Below are 22,391 nucleotides of genomic sequence, written 5' to 3' on the forward strand. Positions count from 1 at the left end.
TTCACTGACCCAGCCAGACCGTTCCTCTATTTGCAGATGTAAATTTCTTCAGTCTTAAAACAGTAAAAGGAGAACATAACATTGATCTCTTTAGGGAGCTGCTTTCAGAAAAAGTAAAAATTCTGTTACTCACCTGGAAGATAATTTGCCCTCTTACAATTTCTATACTGTGTAAAACAGCTTTTAAATCACAAAACTTACCCAGGCACAAAGCCAAGGAGGATATAAATCAAAATTAAAATCTGCCCAGCATTAAGACTATGTAAGGTATTTCTATTTTAACTCAATGCCACTTACTAAGTGTTTAATTATGGCTATTGCAAATATTTAAATTGAAGGAGACTGTCACTGACATTAGAGTAAGGCAGCTGCTTCTAATGCTCTCACAACATTGCATTTCTCACTTTTTATTGAAGGAGGTCTAATGGAATTCTTTTATTGCCATCTAGCTGTGAAGATCACTTCCACAACTCACAAGCTGGTAAAAAGTGCTGTATTTTTCACTCCAAGTAAATGCTCTAGTAGTCCACAAAGGCAATGCAGGTAGGGCTCATGCTCCAGAGCAAGAGTTAAGGAACACAGGAGAGTGAAAAGAAGAAATCATAGAAGTAGAACTACATAGAAAAGGGAACTATGATACCATGTCTAGTACAGTATTGTATGTCTTTAAATTACATCCCCTTGATGGCAGGGAGTTTGTCTTCCTTTGTGGTTGTTCAGCATTCTTTTGCACTGCATTCCAGAGCAACAAAGCTAACTGGTGACTCTTAACACCTTGATTTTCCAGAAGCCAGCAATTAACAGCTGACACTCATGCTCTAGGATATTGCATGGCTGAACAGTTCTCAAACCTTTTCATAAGAATTTTAAAAAGGAAAAAAAAAAAAAAAGCATCATTAAGCAGATATTGAGATAGTGGAAATTTCAAATCCCCATTACACTGCAGGCTTCTTCCCCTGTGATTTTGGACCAAGTTTTCAAAATTCTTATTGAATTGCAATCAAGCTGGTTCAGAATTATTTCCTTCTCCATATTTTCTTTGCTCTCAAATGAAAGGACTGAGGAATAGAAGAATCTCAATAATCCAGCTGTGGAATTTTTGCCTTCAGAGATCACAAATAGCCCTATTACTACTTTGGGATCTGATGCATAAAGTCATCTTCAGAATCAACATTTTGAGGAATGTAAAAGAATGTGTTTTGAAGAAAATACCAATATATTCCTATATTGGTATTTTTGTATCAATATAGCCTATTAATTTTTCAGTGATGGCAGGCCTTGCAGCAGAATACACAGAATAACATAAAAAATACCACCTTGCTCCTGACAAATGTGTATAACTTGATGCTGAATACAACAGATCCTATCCAGAACCACTCTGCCCTGCCTTCTAGAGCACATTTCCTAGTATTCCTGTGTGGTACATGGAAACCTGAGGTGAGCAATGCAGAGCAATCAAAGGTCTGGTGGGACTAGTTAGCCTTGTGTTACAAAAGCAGCTGCAATGGCCCTGGAGCCAAGTGAGCAGTGAAGGCACACAGCTCACTGAGACTTGCTGCCTCAGCTGGTGCCTGTGGCAGGGAGCATCCACCTCCTGCTGCAGCCACACACAGATAACTGAGGGAGCAACGCCTCTACACTTGCTTCACGGAAACGCAGGTGGATGAATAATTCATGATTCACTCATTTACACATTTGTTACACCATTTGCAGCCAAGAAGAGGTGCCTGAGTGAACAAGGCTGACTCTGAAATCATCCATCAAAACAGAGTAACAAAATCAGAGGTTGCACCTGTCTGATCATAGTGACAGGCTCGTAAGGAAACATTTACAGTGCTGGAAGCTGTACATTCAGAGATCTCTCACTTCAGCCCAAGCAGACAGACCACATGTCCTAGGGTGACGTTATGATGTTGTATCCCCCCCCATTCGTGTGTTCTGTTTATGCTGGATATTGTGTTCTGTGCCTTCAAGACTGGCTCTGAAGAGTGAAAGTTTTGTTTTGGTTTCTTATCAGCTCCCCCACGGCTGGCGGGACACAGAGACGGGGCAGTACATAGTGCAGCTTTTGCTTTTTGCTTGGCTTTTCGCTCTTGCTTCTGCTTTGCTTTTGCTTTGCTCTTGCTTTTTGCTTCTGCTCATTAGTTAGTTTAGCTAAGCAGTCCGATTTTTCCCTGGACTGTTTTTCCTTTCCCTTTTCTGGAACCCCTCGAGCCTGCTCCGCACTGGGCCCTGGGAACACCGAGAGTTTGCACCCTGTGGCTGCAGCAGCTGCCCCAGCGCCGGAGGCACTGATAACAGAGTGACCACCCCAGAGAGACTTTCTGAATTTGTCATCTTTTTCAGAGTGGTGTCATCCGCTATTGGTCATTTCATGTGCTGGGGGTGCTGTTCCTGTTAAATAAACAGGTTCTTCCCACTTCTCTCCGAGGAGTCCATCGGGAACTGGTTGGAGGGAGGGGCCCCCTTTTGGAGGTTTTCTCCCAAATTTGCCCTAAACCAGGACACCACAGAAGCCTTCGCATGCCACTAAGGAGGTGAAGGAGGTGTAACAAAGCCCAGATTACCTGAGAAAGACCAAAGGGTTTTGCCACGTGACAGGCACTGGACACAGGGTGCTCCCCACTCAGGTACCACGGTCACTTCTGGTGGCATTTGGCTCCCTCTTCCACATCAGCCTCAGGAACAAGGGAAAGCTCACATTCCGTGACTGCCATGCCAGGCAACCAAAACTGCCCTAGAGAACATAGGTGTTTTATTATTTAAATGAAATTAAAGATGCAGAGATGGTTACGTTGGGATAACAGGGGAAAAAATACCTAGTACAAATCTCCAGCACTCCTCTCCCAGAGGAGGAGAAGGGAAGACAAGTCACTAGGGGAAGCTACCAGTTCATCCATAAACAGCCAAATTGCCAGGTCCAGAGCAGTAAATCCAGAAAAGGACAGCTGTTTATTGTGCTAAGGTAAAACTGTTGGAGAAAACCCTTTTTGATAGTGAGGTAATGACCTTGAAACACCTCTGCAGGTGTGTATGAGTTAGACATTGGATCTGGAGTAATTATTCCATGGGTAAGAGGTAACTATCTCCCACACTCATGGCTCTGATGAATTTTGCTCAGTCCTTTGGAAACACACTGAGAAAAATAATTTCTTCACAGAAAGGGTGATTTGATATTGGACTGGACTGTCCAGGGAGGTTGTGGGAGGTGGTAGAGTCCCTATCCCTGGGGGTGTTTAAGGAAAGACTGGACATGGCCATGGTCTTGTCAGTGAAAATCAAGAATAAAACTCCTTAACATCAATACACTGTTAGGAAGGAGGCATTACTTTAGTACAACGCCAGATGCACAGGAGGTAACTTGGCCTAATGTGCATGCCTGGCTGAAGACGATATATGTGTTTATTAGCCAGAGATCACAGAATCACAGAATGTCCTGAGTTGGAAGGGACCCACAAGGATCATTGAGCTCACTTCCTGGCCCTGCACAGCACCTTCCCCAAGAATCATGTGATTGTCCTGAGAGCCATGGTCCAAGCACTCCTTGAGCTCTGCCAGGCTGGTACTGTGACCACTTCCCTGGAAACCTGTTCCACTGCCCAACCATCCCCTGGGTGAAGCCCCTTTTCCTAATATTCAGCCTAAACCTCCCCTGGCACAACTTCAGGCCATTCCCTCAGGTCCTGTCACTCACCACAGAGCAGAGATCAGTGTCTGCCCCTCTTATTCCCCTCATAATGAATTTTTAACTGCACTGAGGTCTCTGTCTTCTCAGGCTCCTCTTCTCCAGGCTGAACAGACCAAGTGCCCTCAGCTGCTCCTCACACGGCTTCCCCTCAAGGCACTTCACCATATTTGTCATCCTCCTTTGGATGCCCTCTATTAGTTTAATATCGTCCTTATATTGTGGTGTATATATTAATCAGAGAAGTGTTAGATAAAAAGTTGCCTGGGTTTGCCCAGCGAGCCTCAGAGGAGCCTATTGAGGATCCTTAGGAACCCCTGGTGGTCTGCCTGGTGTTGGTTTTCACCCTTGGTATAAAAGCTGCACAATGTTTCTGAAGGAACTGCATTGGGCTGGCTTGGCTTGTTACAAGGGGCAGTGACCACCACACAGCTCCATCAAGTGCTCCTTCTGCACTGTGGTTGACATGGTGGTGTTCAGTCATCAGCTGGACTCGATGATCTCAAAGGTCTTTCCCGACTTAATTGATTCCACGATTCTGAGATTCTGGGGAACGTTCCCACAAGACGGGGGTGGGGACGGGAGACTGCGGGGGGGAAGTAGGGAACCCCACCCCAAAGCTCACACACACTCCACCTCCAGGTACAACAGCTCTGGAGAGCACAGCAAAAGCACGGTCTGGCTTCGGCCGCCCTTTCAGGGTCTGTCAGGGCCGTACGAACCCAAGGACCAGGAGACCTTTCCCGAGGCGTGGCGACCGAACTCAGTGGGCCTCTACAACCCCGTTTAGGCCCCACGGCCGCGCGAACTACAGCTCCCAGCACGCCCCACGGCAGCCGAGGGCAGAGGAGGTGGGGCCGGCCGTCTAACCGCTGTCTGATTGACGTGCGTATTGACCACTCCGCGAGCGCAGAGTCGCAGCTCAGCCAATGGTAAGCTGGCGAGGGCGGGCGCTGCCGTGGGCCGCTGCCGGCCGGCTCTGAGGTGAGCGCGGCGGGCCGGGGGCTCGGCCGGGGGGGGGGAGCGGCGCTACTGGGTCCGTCCCTCCCGCTTGCCCGACGGTCCGGGGCGGCAGGTGAGGGAGGGGACGGGAAGGGAGGGGGAAGCGGAAGGGGAAGCGGCCGTTCGCGGTCGCAGTGGGGGGAGCGGAGGAGATGCGGCCGTTCCTGCCGGTGCGCGGGGCTGGGCCGGCGCCGCCCCCCCTCCGGCCTGAGGACGGTGCCCGAGCCCCTTCCCCGGGTGCGGCCCTGTCGGAGGGGCTCCGCCGCAGCCCCCGCCGAGAGCCGCGTGGCGGGTCCGCCCTCCCCGGCCAGGCCGGGTGCTCCGGGGCCGGCTCCGCCGCCGCCCGTTTCGCGGGGCGGCCCCGCCGCTTCTGCTCTGCCCTGGCCGGACCGGCGGGCGGGCGCAGCGCCGAGGTGCGGGCACGGCCGCGCTATCGCTGTCCTGCCCCGCCTTCCCGGGAAGGGTCTGTTCTTCGCCGGCGGAACGGCCGGGGCTCGGTGGATGTAGCTGCATGAAGTTGTCGCTCTGCCCTCCCATTTTGTGTGACAGCCGGAGTGAGGGGAATGTTCCTCGCCTACCTCAGCCCGCACCTGCACTTCATTACAGAATGTGGAAAGACTCAACTTTTTTTCTTTTTTCTTTTTTTTTCTTCTTTTTTTTTTTTTTTCCGTATTCTGTTTTTGGGATTATTGAAAGTGAGTTGTGGCGTCTCTCGGAGAAACTTGTGCAAGCAAGAGCAGTGAGCTTTACTTCTGGCCTGTATCCATTTTTCTTTGCTGTGTCTGGAGTAGGACATACGGCCGATGAAAAGGTTCACTGTGTTGTTTTGTTCTGTGAGTGGGTTTGAGGGATTTCTTGGTTGTTTTTGGAACTGTTTTGGGTTTTTTAGGTTATTCATGAACCTGTCATATTTGTCTGTAGGTGTAACTGCCTGCTTAAAGCAAGCAGACTGGTATATTTCTGTTTATAAGCTGGTTATCTCTCATCTTTACTCTTTTTATGGTGCTCTCACCAAGGTCTCTTAGTATGGGAACGTTTTACCTAATTTGGGTAACAGACTCAGTTTCTTTTTTCACTGAAGTTTAAGAAAATGAAAGCATCTTTAAAAGTACTGGAAGTACAGGATAGGAAGGTGTAAAACAGTGAAAAATTAGTGTTCTCCATGGTTAAAACAATAATTGACACTAGCACTTTGTGCTTGGTAGGTGTGTCTTCTGAAGACAAAAATGTCGTTATGCAGATGCATCTTTGATACAGTGTTTCCTGTTGTTAGGGGTGCAGAAAGACGTCGGGGTAGAGCTGAGGAGCATTAAAGGCATGGTGATGCCTTATACTGGCTACCTAGAACAGAGCCTAGACAGAGTTAAAGTGGGTGTTTATTAAAGGCTTTTAACAGGTATCCCTTGGGCAGTGCAAGAGCCTCGCAGAGGCTACAAGCAAGATGGACAACAGTCACGAGTTTTTCGGGCAGATATATGTTTGGTCTGTTTGCATATCAGGGGTTAATTGTCCAATTACAGCTTCAGGTAATAAAGTGACATTCCCCCAGTTTACTTGCCCCCAATTTACTTTTGTTTATAATTTTTGGGACTGAGGCTGTGATGATGACCTTGGTTTTAAGGCCTGGAAGGATTGTTTTGTCCAACCAAACTGTGATGAGAGCTTACTAACACTCTATATGAAAATGCAGAATTCAACATTAATCCAGTAGAGGATCTGAAAAATATAAAACTAAAATGTAAGGCATCATTTGGATATTACATCTTGACAAATTCAACATATTGGTGTTTGTCAGCTGTGCCGTGCACATTCCCAATGTTTAAATTGACATTATTGGTTTCCTTAAGTAGGTACTTCAGTGAATTTGTCGTGTTTAGGATAAATATGAACTTAAGTCTTATTTGTATTAGTGAGACAGGGAAAATGTCTATCTCTTGCTTCAGACAATTTGCCTCCATTCACGTGGGAGACCAAGACTTTGTTTTGAGAGTGGTGCAAGAAAAGTTTTCAGTATTCTAGAGAATCAATTGCTTTTGGGTGGTAATTCAAACATGTTTGATTAACTCAGCTTGAACTCGGTGAAAATGTTGACTTTTTTTAGAGGAAAAAACAAGATACTTAAATAATGAATAGCAGTAGTTACCACTCCTACTGTAAACATTCCTGATTTAAATAGCTTGACCTTTTCTCTCAAGTATAGAGAAAAGCTGGTACTTGTAGTCTTTGAAATGTTACTTGTTCTGAGAGCAACACTGTTTAGGAACAATAACTGCATGTGCAGAACGCTGCATATGACAGGAAGGGGAGTGCCCTTTTCTGTTATTGTACCGTCTTGCAGTGAAGCAATAGAAAGTCTGTAAAAGTTAAAAGTATTTATTGGCTTGCTAAGTTGATCTGCTAGGTTTTTACACAAAGAAAAGTCTTTTTACTTCTTAAAAAGTCGTAATTTTAGAATTTCAAATTGATGTCTGCATGCATCTTGCTAGAAGTCTCACAAATAACTGCAGCTAAAGCTGTGAGTGAGGTCACTGGATGTCTGTGGATTGAGGGGGGGAGGTTGCTGCAGTAATTCTTTGTATTAACAACTTTTGGGAGTCTTGGTGCTGCGTGGTTTCATAGTGACTGCTGGAAGAAGAGTGTTATAGGCTTTATCATTAACTTGGCCTGTCTAGTCCTGTGTAACAAACTATGTTATTAAGTTAAGTGGTCCTGCAGTTTTGAAGATTATTGAGGAATTTTTCCAGATGAGTGTATCTCTTAAGGTGCAATGAGTATACCCTGTTCCTGTAAGTTACTGAACTTGATCTGTGGTGTATTTAAGAAAGTGAACTCTGCTTTGCTTTCAGAATGTTTGGGCACTTGATGCTCAATGAGGTTTCCCAAGTAAGCCAGTAACCTGTGGAAATCTATAGCCTCAGAAAAGGTTTGTTCCTAAAAAACAAGTTACTGGATTGTAAGACTCTTTCCACAGTCTTAATAGATTCCTTCTTAGTAAACAGCACTCTCCTGAGGTGAGCCATGTTGATATTGATAAGCCTACCTGTGATGATTTGAGGTAGTTTTACAGTGATGAGCTTCCCTGTGGCTGCTTATTCTCAACATAATTTTTGAGAAGCAGCTTCTGAAGAGGTATTGAGCCATGGGAAGCTGGAACATTTGTATCTTATTTCTACTCTCTGCATTAATTATAAAGAAATCTAGTTGTCAGTGTTCTAAGATTCTGAAAATTAAACCATTTAAATAGCAACAGTGTTCTCCGTCACTTATGTCAAAAGGTGGTTCTGTTCCCCACTGCAGGTGAGGGTTGACACAAGATCCTCTGAGACATTTCACAACAATCCTGTGTTTATAAACAGTGCGGTAATCCTGTAAATAATCTGGGTTTTTGTCTGGATAAAGAAGTGTGTGAGTATTTAAAGTGGATAGGATGGTCTTAACAGGTCTTTTATTTTGTATTACTTCTGTTTTCACCATAACTTTAAAATTGAAGTTGGTTTGTTGCCTTCATTTTTTCTTCTGTTACAGCTCTTCTTTTGCATTTAAGCCACTCATAGCCAAAGAGAATCTTTGCAAACTCTTGTTTGGAGTCATCACAGGTGTTCCCCGCAATATTTTTAACCTTTCTGAATATACTTGGTTAGCAAACTGCTGGGTTGTTTTCAGTGTTAACTCTGAAAAGCACCAGGTCTTGTGAAACCTTCTGGGTATTTTACATTCAGACCCGTGCTGCCTGATGAATACAATAAGCTTATTTTTTGCTGTCTTTCAGCAGTGCAGGTATGTTAGTGTTGTTGTTCTGAAAGAGTCTATTTAAAAACAGTTCTGACAACCTGTAATTTAAAATAAGCTTATATAAAGTTAATTTATTTATATTTCTTAGGTGTGTGCATCAACTAACGTTTTCCAGCTTTTAAATGTCCAGGTATTTTTTCCATTCGATATCTGAGGAGAATCGAGGAAAACGTGTCTTGGCTTTCTTGATGAAATAAAACTTATAAATTATCTAATGGCTTAACTTCTTAATGTACCTCCAGTGTTGCTCACTCTTGTTCATCCTCTTGCTGTGTGCAGAAAACTGGTTTACCTAAGTAATTTTTAATTTCATTTGTAGCTGGCCAGTGAAGATAGTAACTTGTCTTGAAGCAATTATTTTGAAAGAGCAGATATGTAAGGTTTAGGGATGGTTCTCTCCCTTGCCTCCATCCCTCATCCCTTGTGCTGTTTCCTCCTTCCCCTCTCTCTTCCCCTGGTCTCCTAAAACCTCCAAATCCCTGAATAATGGTCATATTGAACTAGGAGCTTGTATAGCACTAGAAAATGTGCTCACAGAACAGTCTTGCTGTTTTTCTGGTTTTTCTTTGGTTGGGTTTTTGTATGATTGCAGCATTAGTCATGGTCTGGTTTTAAAAGTTCTTTTCTTCTATCCCAGAAACTCAGTAAAGTGAGTAAAATAGTATCTTCCCAAGATTGTTGATAAGGCTCACAGAGAAGCTTTTTTTCTTAACTAGTGAAATGAAATCTAGACCTTAAGAACAGTGGGATGAAGTGTTAAAAGAGAATTCTCATTACCTGTTACACAGGCACAAATTGTTATGGAAGTGATTGCATAGGTGAGTCCTGCATTGAGGCAGCAAGAGACTGAAGTCAGTCTGCCTTCTTTGGTAGCCTGAATCTTTAGCATCCCAGGTGACAACATAAGACTATTTCTTATCTATCAGGAAAGCTGAACATGTCAGTTTAGATTTCCAAAAAAAATTGGGAGAAAGTGTTACACATAATAGTTCCGAAAATGAGATCTGTTGTGCACGTGGATTCACTATGCATTAAGTCTGGCATATGTGGTTCAACTGGGGGCAGAAAAAAAAGGCATATTGACTTTCATTTTGGCTTTTGTGCTGGTTTTAAAATGAAAAAAATGTGAGAAAATTGATGAGTCGTGTATTATGTTGCTTACAACTATATGTAAATACATTTTCAGGCTTTGTAATAAGCATCAAATTGAGTGTAAGCGTTTTTTCAAGTGTGTTTTTTTGAATAATGTCACAGTTCAGTGTTAACAGGTCTCTTAAGAAAGTGATTTAAGAAATGGAGTAAGTTGAAGCAGAAAAAGATCAGTCAGGTTTCCTTTAATTGAAGGCTAGGATTGTCTACCAGTGCTGTTTTATCCCACTGTGTGTTCACATGGTTCCCCATCTGGGAGTAGACTACAGAGTGTGTGCTGGTCTTTGTGGCAAAAATCAGTCAGCTCTGGAGACAGTTTAGCAGTTCTTGTTTAAGGTAGTGTCCCAGTTTTGGACAAATTTAGGAGGAAACGTCCTGAAAGGCTGTCTCCTCTAATAGAAGGCTGGTTTCTGGTTTTAGCAACCCCTCCCCCACAGGTTCAAAAGGAATTCCCTTGGAGAAAGTGAAAAAGAACCTGTTTATTTAACAATCAGATTGCTCACAGGCATGAAAAAAGGAGTGAATAATGTTAAATAATAAAGCCTCTCATTGCTCTGAAGAGATAGTAGATTCAGAGTCGTTCCTGTAGGTGTGGCTCGACAGTGGGGGCCCCTGGGTGATGTGTTTTGGACTGGAGAAAAGCTGAACAGTTCCAGAAGAAGAAGCCATAGGCCCAGGAAAAAGCTTCCTGCCTCAGCTAAAGAAGAAGCTAGCTAAAAAAAAACAAGGAACAACTCTGTCTGTCTCTCTGGAGAAAGAAAACTGAGAGCTGGGAGAAACCCAAACGCTTATCTCTGTGTTTTTGATGTTTTTGAACACAGGCACCACAATCATTCCACTACTTCCCCCCCCACCCTCAGCTCTAAATTGAAGCTACAGGACTCTGCTCTATATCTGAGCACAGAGCAGACAGCAGGGGATACCAGGGCGTACAGTCGCCTCAAGACACATCATTGTTCTTTTCCTGGTCCCTCCACTGTGTCCACTCACACCCAGCACCACTCTGTGTTGGGCAGGTGGTAACTGTACTGCAGGCAGGCTCCAGGATGGGACCTTCAGTACCCTGTCAGTTACTCAGAGCTGCCTTGATGCTTTTGACCTCTCCCCCTTGCTGGGTAGCTGGACATGCACATGTGCAGGTAACAGAGAAGCTACAGGGAGCTCATATTCTCCTGCATGTCAGCAAGTATTTTGAAACTGAAATTTGTCTGCTTCACTTGCTTTAAATTCCTCTCAAGCTGTTTGGCTCCCAGCTGTTGGAATCTGGAGATGGGTTGCAGAAAAAAGCCGTTCATCTGGAGTTTAGATTCTCTGAAGATGGCTATTTATGACAAAATTCCCACTGATTCCTGCCTGCAGACATTGCCTTTAATATCATTCAGTTGCTTTTCAGTTCAATGTCATTGGGATTTCTTGGGAGTTGCTGTCAAACTCACTTTTCCAGGTGTTTAGTTCACAGGTGAGAATGATTGTGGCTTCAGGCCCAGCTGCAGGTGTCTGAGGCTCACATACTGAACTTGGGGATTTCCCTCCCCTCTGGCTTTGGGCAGAAACTGGTGGCACAGCAATGGGAATATGGGAGCAGGGGGGATTGGAGAGTACAAGCAATGGAGACATGTAACCTTCTCTCTTCTCTTTGATAGGTTTGGGAGAACATCATCCAACAATCTTCAGAAACCTGGAGTTTTTATCAGTGAGCTACTTAAAGGAATCTAAGGAAATTATAGCCCTAGCTTCCTTGCCATTACTTTTTTGGTGTTTGTACCTCTTTTTCAGTGGTTTTAGACCAAGAAACACTATGAGCACAGTAAGTATTTTGCTACTCAGTGCAAACCTGATTCATGAAACATGTTTTCCATTGTATTTCTGCAAACTGTCTTAAGAGTTTGTAGCTAATACACAGGAATATAAATATATTGAATCTTCATGTACATTCAGATTTTTAATCACTCTAGGTGCTAGCAGTAGTACAGAAGTGCTCACAATATCAGCAAAATCTGATAAACTCTGAACTAGTTTCTCATGTGCAAACCATCATGATAGGCTTTTTCTTGGTGAGGCAGCTGGTAAGAGATCTGGATCTGGGCTGATTTTTTTTCCTTGCTGGAATCAATTCAGATAAGAATAATCCATACCACCTTGTGATGATTATTACAGCCATTCCAGGAGTGTTTTCTGTACCTCTGTGTGCTTTCATTGGTGTTGCAAAATTGAGGGCTATGTTAATACTGCTTGCACAGAAAATGCTGAGTCTTTGTTCTCTCTTAGACTCAACGAAAGCGCCGTGGAGGAACAGTTAATTCTAGGCAAGCTCGAAAAAGAGGCAGACTCATGGCTTCTACAGCTGAAATGGCTTCCGAAGCAGAGCCAATAGAACTTGAAGAAAGTGGTAAGCTTTCTCTTGAAGTGATAAGAACAGAAAGTGCTTCTGCAGGGTTTGGGTCCAATTTAACATGTATTTTTGCCAGTTTCTAGGCTGTTTACTGGAGAAGAAGGGAAATATGATTTTAGGAAGTGCCTAGTGGCACACACTATGGCATGGCTAAATAACAAGCCTACTGAAAACTGGTTTGGTTTGTTACTGAGCTACAATGCATTTGCCACTAGTGATAGATGGGTTGCACAGGAAAAGTCCTAAGAGCTGCTCAAATGTCTGCATGTCTATTCAGATGAGATGGGAGTTACAGCAGCTGCCACTACACAGAGTGGCAAACTAAATTTTGAAACTCCCAATTTTGAAGACGATAAGGAAAACTTTTATCATTAATTGTGCCCAATCCCTCAAGGGAATGTGCACAGCACCGTACTATTATATCCTATATGATTCATGTTATATTTCTGTGTGACAGGCATTCTCCTGTCAGATGAATTGTCTGTTGCTGTTATGATCTGACAGAACTGTATGAGGAGCTTGGCTGCTCTTTTGCATTTCAGCTTGCTGAAGACAGGGCTGGTAAAGCTCGCTGTGGATTGCTGAGGGCAAAGCTTGAGTAAGATGTTGGACTCATTCCTGAAGAGAAGATGGACAGGAGATGGTTGAATCTTAGGCTATTACAGTGGCAGGCAATTTTCCTCCTCTGCAGTCTTTGACCTTGATTCTAACTGTTTTTCAGCTGGTGAAGAAGTAGTAGATCTCACATGTGAATCTTCTGATCCTGTAGTCGTTGATCTAACACACAATGATTCCATTGTGGTAAGTAGTGAATAGCACACTTGCCTAAATATTGTAGTCAAATTAGTTTTCTGATGTGTTGCCTGATAAAACTTACCCTTAAAGTCAGATTCTAAGTTCAGATTTTGCATGTCAGGGCTTAACACAGGACCTGTGTTACAGATAATAAAGAAGCTGCTCTGGAGGTGTACTTGCAGTTAGTGATAGGGTAGTATAAAATAACTTTTTGCTCCAGAACCTGGAGTTTATACAGATCAGCCATAAGTAATGTAACATAGAGATGCAGTTATAGTTGAATTTTTTCTAGATATATCAAAGATAGAATCATAGAATTGTTTGTCTTGGAAAGGACCTCTGTGATCATGAAGTCCAACCATTCACCCAGCAGCACCAAGCTCACAACTGAGCCATGTCTGTAAGCACCACATCTGCCTATCTTGGAAATATCTCCAGGGGTGATTTCAAGCTAATGCCAGTGGGCTGCCCTTGGCAGCCCCTTGCAGTTCTTGACAACTCTTGGTGAAGAATTTTTTCTAATACTCCTATAGGCAAATGATTTAAAGAAAAAGCCAGAGAGAGTAAGTAAGATAAGTTTGGGGTAATACTCCCAGAAGTCTTTAAAACACCTTATTGTTTTTTTCTACTCCTTTGAAAGCTAGAAGAGTCTTTGATCCAGCTGACAGTGTTGTTTATCCCCTCTGTTTTGGGATGCCACTGCTGCTGTGCCAAGCAGAAGCCAGCAACAGGAATATCATAGGGAGAGTTTCTTGCTGGGGTTATTCCTGAGCCTTTGCAAAGGAAGGGCCTCAAACTTAACAACAGAATTTGTACTTACCCTGCTCCAGTTCCACCAAGAGTGGGTTGGGGGTTGGGTTTCTTCAGCAGCTGCTGTAATATGACATGTTTATGGACACCAGTGCTGAACTGGCCTGTTTGAGGAGTAAGAGGGAAAGAATCACCTGAAACCCTAAACCATGGAACTGAAATGAGGGAGCAGGGAGGAGGGCATTCAGGTGATTTGTAAGTTGCTTCTATTCCTACCCCATTGGAGCAGTGGGAGCAGAACCATCAGCATCCACATAGTTTTTTACAGGGAAGCATTTCATATACTACTTTTAATAGTCCTAATCAAAATAAGAGTAATAGCCTTTCATTCTTAGCTTGTTTTGTTGGAGCTGCTGAGCCTAGCTGGTCTTTGTATGTAAGACCAGGGGTGCACAACAAAGTCTAATTGTATTTTCTTTTCTCTCCCTTCCCATGTGTATTGATGCAAGATTGTTGAAGGTGAGTTGACATTTTAAAATTGCTAATGGAATTCTCCTAAATGTAATAATTACTATTTTTTGTTTGCCTTTTTCAAGTAATTTGAGCAGCATTTATTAAAACTGCAAAAGGCCAAGGACATTGCTAAAGCATCTGGCCAGTGCCTTAGAGAATGAATCCAGTCAGTATCAGAGCTTGTAGAAAATACTTGAAATAAAATATATCAAAAGCTGCTCTAAATATTTATTTTCTAAAGACAGAATTTCTTTAAGCCCCAAGGTGACGATAATTTTAATTAGCACTAGAATATTGGTTGTGAATGAAAAGAAAAAGTCAGAAGTTTTGTTTAACCTGTATTGCAGTAAAGGAACTAAAGAAAGTGATTTGTGCTCATAGTATGCACTAGTCTAACATGCCTCAAATTTTCCAGTGAGAAATATTAATTTTTTTTCTACTTTAGATGTTAAAATAGTTGCAGGTCTAAAGAAGTTCATCTTTTACATCTTTCAGATGTAGTTCTAATTACATTATTGGAGATGTATTAGTATGTTGTCAGCTGCTTATCCAGAATGTAATCTGTTCTGTGCTCTGAATGAAGCAAGAGTAAGTGAAAAATGCCTGCAATAAAAGTTGTAGCTGAACACTTAGGAAGGAAGTGGTTTTAATTTTGTGACTTTTTGCATTGTCTTATTGTTTAGTAGCTTGATTATTTCTGCATGGATACTGGAGTTGCAGAGATAAGCTTGTGTTCAGTCCTCTCTCTTCCAGATCACAGCAATTGTTGCAGTTCCTCAGCATAGGATTGTAGCAGTTTCTGTCAGTAAGGATTGGGAGAAGTGTTTTCCCTTTACAGGGGAGATTAATTCACAGGTAGTGTAATTACATGGAATGTGTGACACTGAGGATCTTCAAGATTAGGTTTTAGCTGTTTGTAGAGTGAAGAGTTCAAATTATTTGTGTCAGTATGTAGCAGAATATTCACAATGTCTGGACATGTTCAGCCTTAATATTTGGAAACTAGTTTAAGATTGCTTTTAACCCAGCTGAATATGGTCTAATCTTGCATTTCAAGGATAGTTCCAGGGAGAGAGATAATAGTATAGCTAACTTAACAAAATTAAATTACAGAGAACCAACGGCAAAGGAGAAATCTGAGACTAAGAAGCCAGCGACAGGCAGACAGCTGTGTACTGAGCAGTGATGATGAAGATGAAACAAGAGATAATGACGTGTATGTGGCTGATAAAGCAGCTCGAGAACTGGGACCGCTGGAAGAGGAAACTGCAAGTTCAAAGTACGTATACCTCATGAGCTACCAAACGAGGAGTTGTGCTTCTTTTGAGACAGGACTGAGTTGTATTTGTCATCACCTGACTTCCTTTGAAGCCTTCACTTTCTCAGTTCCCTCTTTTAATGAGTATGACATTCCATGTTGCACGATAGTCAAATGATACCGTTTTCACTTTAGGATGAAAAGCCAGCCCAAAACTGATCTACAGCTTTGTATACAGCCTTAAAGAAGAGTGTGGGGTATGGCAAGGAAGTGAGAACTAGTCACAGGCCAAAGCTCATAATGTATTGCATTTCCTTTTCCTACAAAGCTCCAGTAGTTACATTAGATATAAAATACTTCTGTTGGTGTCCATGAGGTTTGGTATCATGCGACTGGCAGGCAGCAGATTGGCAAATCCCAGTAAAAACACTTATGCTTTCCCTGCTTTTTTATATACTGTACCTTTCTCAAAGCAGCCTCTGTGTTTCCCAAGGTATACTTGAAAGGTGATCCTGGAGGTCATGCTCTTATGGTCACTTCTTGTTCTGTCCTATGGATGTCATGGAGCCCTAATATGTTTATATGTGGGATGGGAATCTTGCTGTTTGACTCAGTAAAGACCCCATTCTGCAGAGAAAGAGTAAATCCTGCTGCAGTGTGTTAGGCTAAGGAAATGAAATCTGGTGTCTATGTGACTAGGCAAGTTGAAGTGATGCCTTAAGTTTTAGCATTTATATTTTTCAGATTCTGTACTGCATTAGTGTATAATTCTGAACTCTATATAGAATGCTAGTTAGATGTCTTCCCATTTTGGTCAGGCTAAACAATCCTTCTGGGAGCCAAGGTCACACCATTTGCCTCCGGCCCTGGAAGGTATAAACAAAAATTAATTGTGGGGGGGAAGCAAATCAGGGGAATGTGATTTCATTACCTGAAACTATAATTGGACAATTAACTTCTGATATGCAAATAGAGCAAACTTATATCCAGCTGAGAAACTCGTGACAGTTGCCCATCTTGGGTGTGCCTCTGTGAGACTTCGTACTGCCCAAGGTGTATCCTTTGAAGGCCTTTTAATAAAAACCCACTTTATTCTTTCAACTTTGTCCAGCCTCTCTTCTAGGCAGCCTCTCCAAGGCATCAGAAGGACATAAGAATTGTGGTATAAACTTCTTTTAAAGTGGGGTTTTTTTGGTGGGTTTTTTTTTTCTTTTGGGGAGCAGGGGAAATACAGGGTTAAATAAAGCTCTTATGTGCCTTGAGCCTTTTGGATTACTGAAAGGCAGTGTAGGAGAGAACTTGAATATGTAGCTTTTGGTGCCAGATCATAAATATGCTACTGAAAAGTCCTATGTTATTCTAATCCATAATGTGTTTTGCCAGTGGACTTGTAAATGTTTAAATTTTGGTTAAGTAATTCAGAGAACAAATACCACTAATTGGATAAATATAAAAAAGTAATAGTTGGTTGCTTCAGCTTCCTCTGTTAAAGATTGGACCTTCCTGGTCTGTGTAGGTAAGGCTGAAAGAACTCAGTGCTGCAGCATTTAACATTGACAAAAGAGTCCTTCCTGGTGCTGGGGATTGCCAGAGCCATCTGTAGTGTTGGACTGTTAATCCTTCTAAGATCATCAATTGGAATTTGTTACTGAAGTGTTACAGCTGGTGCCTCAAGAATTTGAGGAGTAAAAATGGGAGAATTAGTGGGGTTTAATTCTGCAGATGACACTAGGGGTAGATGTTAGTAGTGCTTCCTGCTTGAATTGAAGATAATGGGAAAAAGACCATCTCATGCTTTCTATGCCTGTTTGATTAATAAATTACAAACTGTGATTCAGCATGAGCAGTGACATAAGAAAGCCAAATGTTTAGGTAAAGAGTTCTGAAGGTTTAAACAAGAGATTAGTCTGTAAAGAAAAGTGTCAGGAAGGTCTTTATGTTCCTGCTAGCTGCTATTATTCAGCCCTTGGGCTGGGCCATGTTCCCTAGGCACACAGGCTGTGTCTGTTGCTAAGTGTGTGTGCAGTACTGCTGTCCTGGAGGCTGAAAGCAGCAGAGGCTCATCTGTAACCACAGCTTGGTAACAGACACTGAGTCGGTTTTTCCACCTTGGAACTGGAAATTTGGGGTTGAGTATTTCCTTGTGTCAGTGTGTTCCCGACCTACATTTTGTAAGGAGGAGTTCTTGAAGTGCCTGTGTTACTGGGCTGTTGCTAAATTAGAGCAGGGGATTTTTGAACTTCTGACAGCCTCTTCCCTTTCTAGAATGACTTGTTTCCAAGGCAGAGCTCAGTGCTTTTGTTACAGAGCTATCATTGATGGCCTGTTGGAGATTAGTGCTGAACAGAGCAAGAGACTGCTGTGAGTTCTTGTGCTAGAGCAGGGTGACTGAGTGCATCTTCCCCCTGGGGAAAACCTTTCCTTTAGGACAGAGAGACCCAGTCTTGTTATTACATGCCACAAACTGGAGAGTTAAAGGTGCACAGGAATCTTAAAAAGAAATGGACCATGGTGCACTCAGATGGTGATGTGACATTTTGTGTGTGGGTAACCCTTGATGTGCAGTGAAATTAATGGCTGCATGTTCTTTCTTGTTCTGTTCTCTGTACCACAAGGCCGTCTGGTACTGTTAGCTGTCCAATTTGCATGGATGTCTACTCAGAGGTAAGGACCTGCATGCTGTCATCCTTTATATGCTGTGTGAGGGAGAAAGGGGCAGAGGGGGCTCATTTGGCTGGTGTGGGATGTTACAGAGAGCTGCCTTGAAGCACAGAGCTTGCCTTGGAGCTCATAATAACTTGTCAGTCTAAGTCACTTCTTGGTGGTGGGGGTAGAGGGAGGAACCCTTGGCAGGAGGGCACTGAAAGACCTTTAAGTTCCTTTCTATTATAAGAGTAAAGGACAATTCCAGATAGTCTAAGTCCTGTTTGTGTGATGGCAGTAGACCAGCAAAGTTGAATTCTTTACTTCTAATGGCTGCTGTGGTTTCTTTTCTTCCAGATTGTGCAAAGTGGACGACTGATTGTGTCAACAAAATGTGGCCATGTCTTCTGCAGCCAGTGCCTCCGTGATTCCCTTAGGAATGCCAACTCTTGCCCAACTTGCAGGAAGAAACTCACTCACAGACAGTATCATCCCATTTATATATGAGTACTTTTATTTCTCAGGACAGACTCAACTGGATTTTGGGGGAAATGTTATATTTTCAGTGCTCTGAAGATTTAAAGAGCAGCAGGTTGTGCACAAATCCAAATAAAACTGGTTTTTTTGGAGACCAACTTGAACGTATCTAGACAGCTTTTTTATGGTCCAAGTTGCTTCTTGTTACGTTCCTGGTTATCATGCTACATCAATGACTGTCTAAACTAGATCAGCAACCTAGACCAGGAAGGAAGCAGTTAATCCATTTCCTTCTACTTTTTTTAATGCTTAAATGAGGGAGTGTGAATATTTTGTTTTTTCTTACTCTATTAATTATTCCTACCTTCACATACAGGTATGGAATAGTTTCCTTTCAGAAGACAGATTAGCAATTCACAATTTCATTATGCCATTTTTCATCCTGTAAGAAGCTCATGACTCTTTGCTTTCTTGCGTATCATCTTTGCCCAAGTAGAGTGAGTACTGTGCTGAAGGGTGGTTTTTCATAAATCAGTCTTAAATTGACAACAAGGGTTATGCAATAAAGTGACCTGCTGTTAACCAGCAGTCAAGTGTTTTGAGCAGCAGATTTGAATGTGCAGATGTTTTTATAAGCTCCATGAGATCCCAGGTACATAGACACATTGCAGCATGTACAATGTGAAAATAATTCCTTGTTTCAGCTGCCAAGAATTCCTGTATTTTAATCCCAACACTGAATTTATTTTCTCACATGATGAAATGGTCTCTTGGGTTTACTTGTGCTGTAACACTCTCCTAATAACTGTCAATGGTACAGTCTTCTCTAAGCTTCCTAGTGATGAAAGCAAAGAAGCAAATTCATCTGTATGCTGAATACCAAACTATCTACAGATCTTCTTACTGTATCAGCTGTTCCCAGTGTAATGCTTTAAGTTCAGTGTGTTCTCTTTGCTGTTGTTACACTGAGAGCTGACTGGATGTAGCCTGGTGAATAGCATTAAAAATTAAATAACTGTACTGCCATTTTTGACTGGAGGCTTTAAAAAGTGTTTGGTAGCAATGTTGACAGCCAGTTAGAGAAAAGTTTAATCTCCCTTTGCCCTGAGGGTTGTCCAGTTTTTTTTAAAATGCAGTTTTAAAAAAGAAGTCAGCTATATCTCCTAGGAAAGACAATTCCTCTAGTTGAGAAGGCAGGAATACTCCAGTTTATGCACTCTTATCCAGTCACATTTTCCCCAGGACTGAGTTCTAAATGTCTGTTTTAAACTTACAGATAAAATGTCTGAGCTGATCTGGAGTCCAGGGTGAGCTGATACAAACAGGTTGATGCAGACAAGATGATTAAAATCAGTAGTTTGTGATCCACAGCTGTGGTAGGTGCATCCATGAGAACCTCCAGATTTAAACCTGGCCAACTTCTCTGAAGTTGGTTGCTTATAGAAACCATTATAAGAACCATTTTGTGCCCTGGTGCAGCACAACTGAAGGGTGTGTTTAGTTAATGTTGGTATCACAAGTGTCTTTGCTAACCTGTCCTTATCTGTAGGAAACCTTTAATTAGAGAAGCTCTTCTAAATTAGCTGTCTCAAGCTGCCTTGCAACCCAAAGTAAAGTTGACTTTTTTTTTTTTTTTTTTTATTAGGATGTTTCTGATATAGAAATAGAGAGTTTTGTTACATAAAGGCTGCCTGAAGAAATGCAGCACCTTCACCCCCCTGGTTTGGAGTGGCTTTGGTTCAGTGCTGTTAGCAGAATATGCAGTTGCTGTATTGTGGTAATAGCAGCGGTGACTCCTACAAAGTTACACACAAGTGGTTCCTGTGTGCTCTCATGGGGAAGATAGACTACAAACAAGGACTAGAGCTCTCAGGATGCTGCAGTGACAGTGATGGCTGCAGCTGGGTCCCAAAAAGCAGAGTTGATGCTTAAAGTATTAATTGTGTGAGGAGAAGCAGCCCAACATTAAAACTGTAGAGACCCACAAGGGTCACAGAAGCTACTTTGTCCCAGTAGCTTAACAAAGAATAAATTACTTGTTTTCTTGGAGTGGCTGCTGTATGAAAGGAATGATCAGAAGAGGATTTAAGGGATTACTGCTGAGGATGAGGGTGAGTCAAGTCACTTAACCATGCATCTTTCACAGTCTACTAGCCATGGCCTAAATGATTTTGCACAACTTCCTCCATGTAAATACCACTTTAGAGTTAGTGTCTCAATAAATAGATCTAATCAAAATTTAGATATCATAAACTATAACAAAGAGTTTTTAGCTTTTGTGTACCCTGTGAAGTGCCACAAATTTTGTGCATCTCAAAAAGGATATTATGTCTCAATACATGGGAAAAAACCCCAGAAATTCATTACATGCTTTTTTTCTTCAAAGGAAAAAAAAAAGTCTGATATATTTCAGTTCCAGCAATATTTCACATTGGCAAGAACTCATAGAAAATGAAAAAATCTTTATATTAAGTAGATGTCTGTCTTGTTGTATATAGTTCAATTTTTCCTGTATTTAATTGTATTCAAGTCTGTCTGCCCATCTATGTTGCACTCTGCTGGTAGGCAGAGGATTCTCTTAACAGGTGAAAATAAAATGATTGGATTGATCAATCACAAGTGCTTCTTTTCATCATGCTGGAGTCATTGATTTGGGGGGAAATAATCCTGAAGGCCAGAGCTTTTCAGATGCTGGGGCCACTGTGGGTTTGGGGAGCCAAGGAGAAAGGCACCACCTGGGGCAGGAGGGATGTGGGGACAAGAGAGTGAAGTCCTGCTCAGGATGGGGGCAATGGGGCAATGCAGAGGTGGAGAGGTGGCTTGTGAGTGGGGGGAGCCTGGCAGCCAGTGCCAGAGAGAGCAGTGAAGAGAGTGGGAGGGTGTTGGGCCACCTCCCTGGGGGTCCCATTGCCTGCTGGATGAAGCAAGCACTGGAGAGAGGGCAAGGAGGAATGCAGAGCAGAGAACTGGATGCAGGGTAGTTTCAAAGTCACAATAAAGCTCACTTGATTTTTTTTTCTCCAAAGAAACTAAAGAGATGCTCTTTCCTGAAGGTCTTGGCTTATCTCTCTTAGTTGCTTTTATTGTATTTTGTTTTTTTTACTCTTTATATTGTACACAAATGGAGTACCTGCCTTTCCAAATGCTGATGAGTAATTTGCTATTTCATTACACTTTTGTTTTTATGCTAAAATAAGCTTATAACTTTTTTGCTTTCTGCTGTACTATCTTTGCCTTATTACATCCCATTCTGTAATAATGGCTCTTTTTTTTTACAAGTCAGGATTAAAGTGACAACCTCTATCATGCAACAATGTAACCTGCTGTTCAACAGCTGTCAGATGTTTTAAACAGAGGGTTGTGTGGACAGGAAGCCTGTTGTTATTGGGAGTCCTTGCTGCTTCAGTTAAACCCTTGATCTGCTTCTGGTGGAATATTGGATCCATCAGATCTGCTCTCTGATTTGCAGCCACATTTGGCACTTTGGGTGGATGAAGCATGCAGCAACTGCAGGAAGCTGTTCTCACTTGGGGTTTGGTTCTGTATCACAGTTTTGGAAAGCAGAAGGGGTGGATATGAAAAAAGCCAGAGAGAAAACCAGGTCCAGGGCATACCAGCCCTGGTCTAAGGAGCTGGGTATGAGCCATGGTGCAGTGGCTGGGCTGAACATGTGATCTGGGTAATGTTTGCAGTGCTGCAATGTCTGAAGTGAAGGCTGAGATTGGGCGGACGATCCTGTGGGCTGGAGAGGAGACATGGCTATGGATTGGGGACCAGTGCAGGAACATCACACACTAGAAATTGGAACTACAGAGCAAAGCATACAGATGTGTTTGCAGCCTTTTGTGTGTGAGCAGCCAGCTGGCAAAGGGGTATTGCCAAGGGTACGTGTTGGTGTATGGCAGGTGAAACAGATTAGCAGGGCCATCCATAAC

At 42.6% G+C, this 22,391-nt stretch overlaps 1 protein-coding gene across 1 annotated transcript; it reads left to right on the top strand.

Annotated features, from left to right (window-relative positions):
* The first annotated feature begins 4,995 nt into the window (after positions 1 to 4,995).
* RNF4 (ring finger protein 4) lies at positions 4,996 to 21,039 on the top strand. Its single transcript, XM_084204327.1, has 7 exons — positions 4,996 to 5,382; positions 11,272 to 11,435; positions 11,897 to 12,017; positions 12,742 to 12,828; positions 15,192 to 15,357; positions 17,952 to 18,000; positions 18,337 to 21,039. Exons 1-7 carry the CDS (start codon positions 5,199 to 5,201, stop codon positions 18,484 to 18,486), a joined length of 921 nt encoding a protein of 306 aa, XP_084060453.1. The 5' UTR covers positions 4,996 to 5,198; the 3' UTR covers positions 18,487 to 21,039.
* Positions 21,040 to 22,391: the final 1,352 nt, after the last annotated feature.

This window comes from Fringilla coelebs (genome assembly GCF_963513975.1).
Source record: "Fringilla coelebs genome assembly, chromosome: 4".
NCBI lineage: Eukaryota > Metazoa > Chordata > Aves > Passeriformes > Fringillidae > Fringilla > Fringilla coelebs.

Coding starts and splice junctions, on each gene's coding strand:
- RNF4 (XM_084204327.1), top strand. CDS start 5,199: ATGAAGTTGTCGCTCTGCCCTCCCATTTTGTGTGACAGCCGGAGTGAG. Junction 11,436..11,896: donor CAAGAAACACTATGAGCACA/GTAAGTATTTTG, acceptor GTTCTCTCTTAG/ACTCAACGAAAGCGCCGTGG. Junction 12,829..15,191: donor TGATTCCATTGTGGTAAGTA/GTGAATAGCACA, acceptor ATTAAATTACAG/AGAACCAACGGCAAAGGAGA.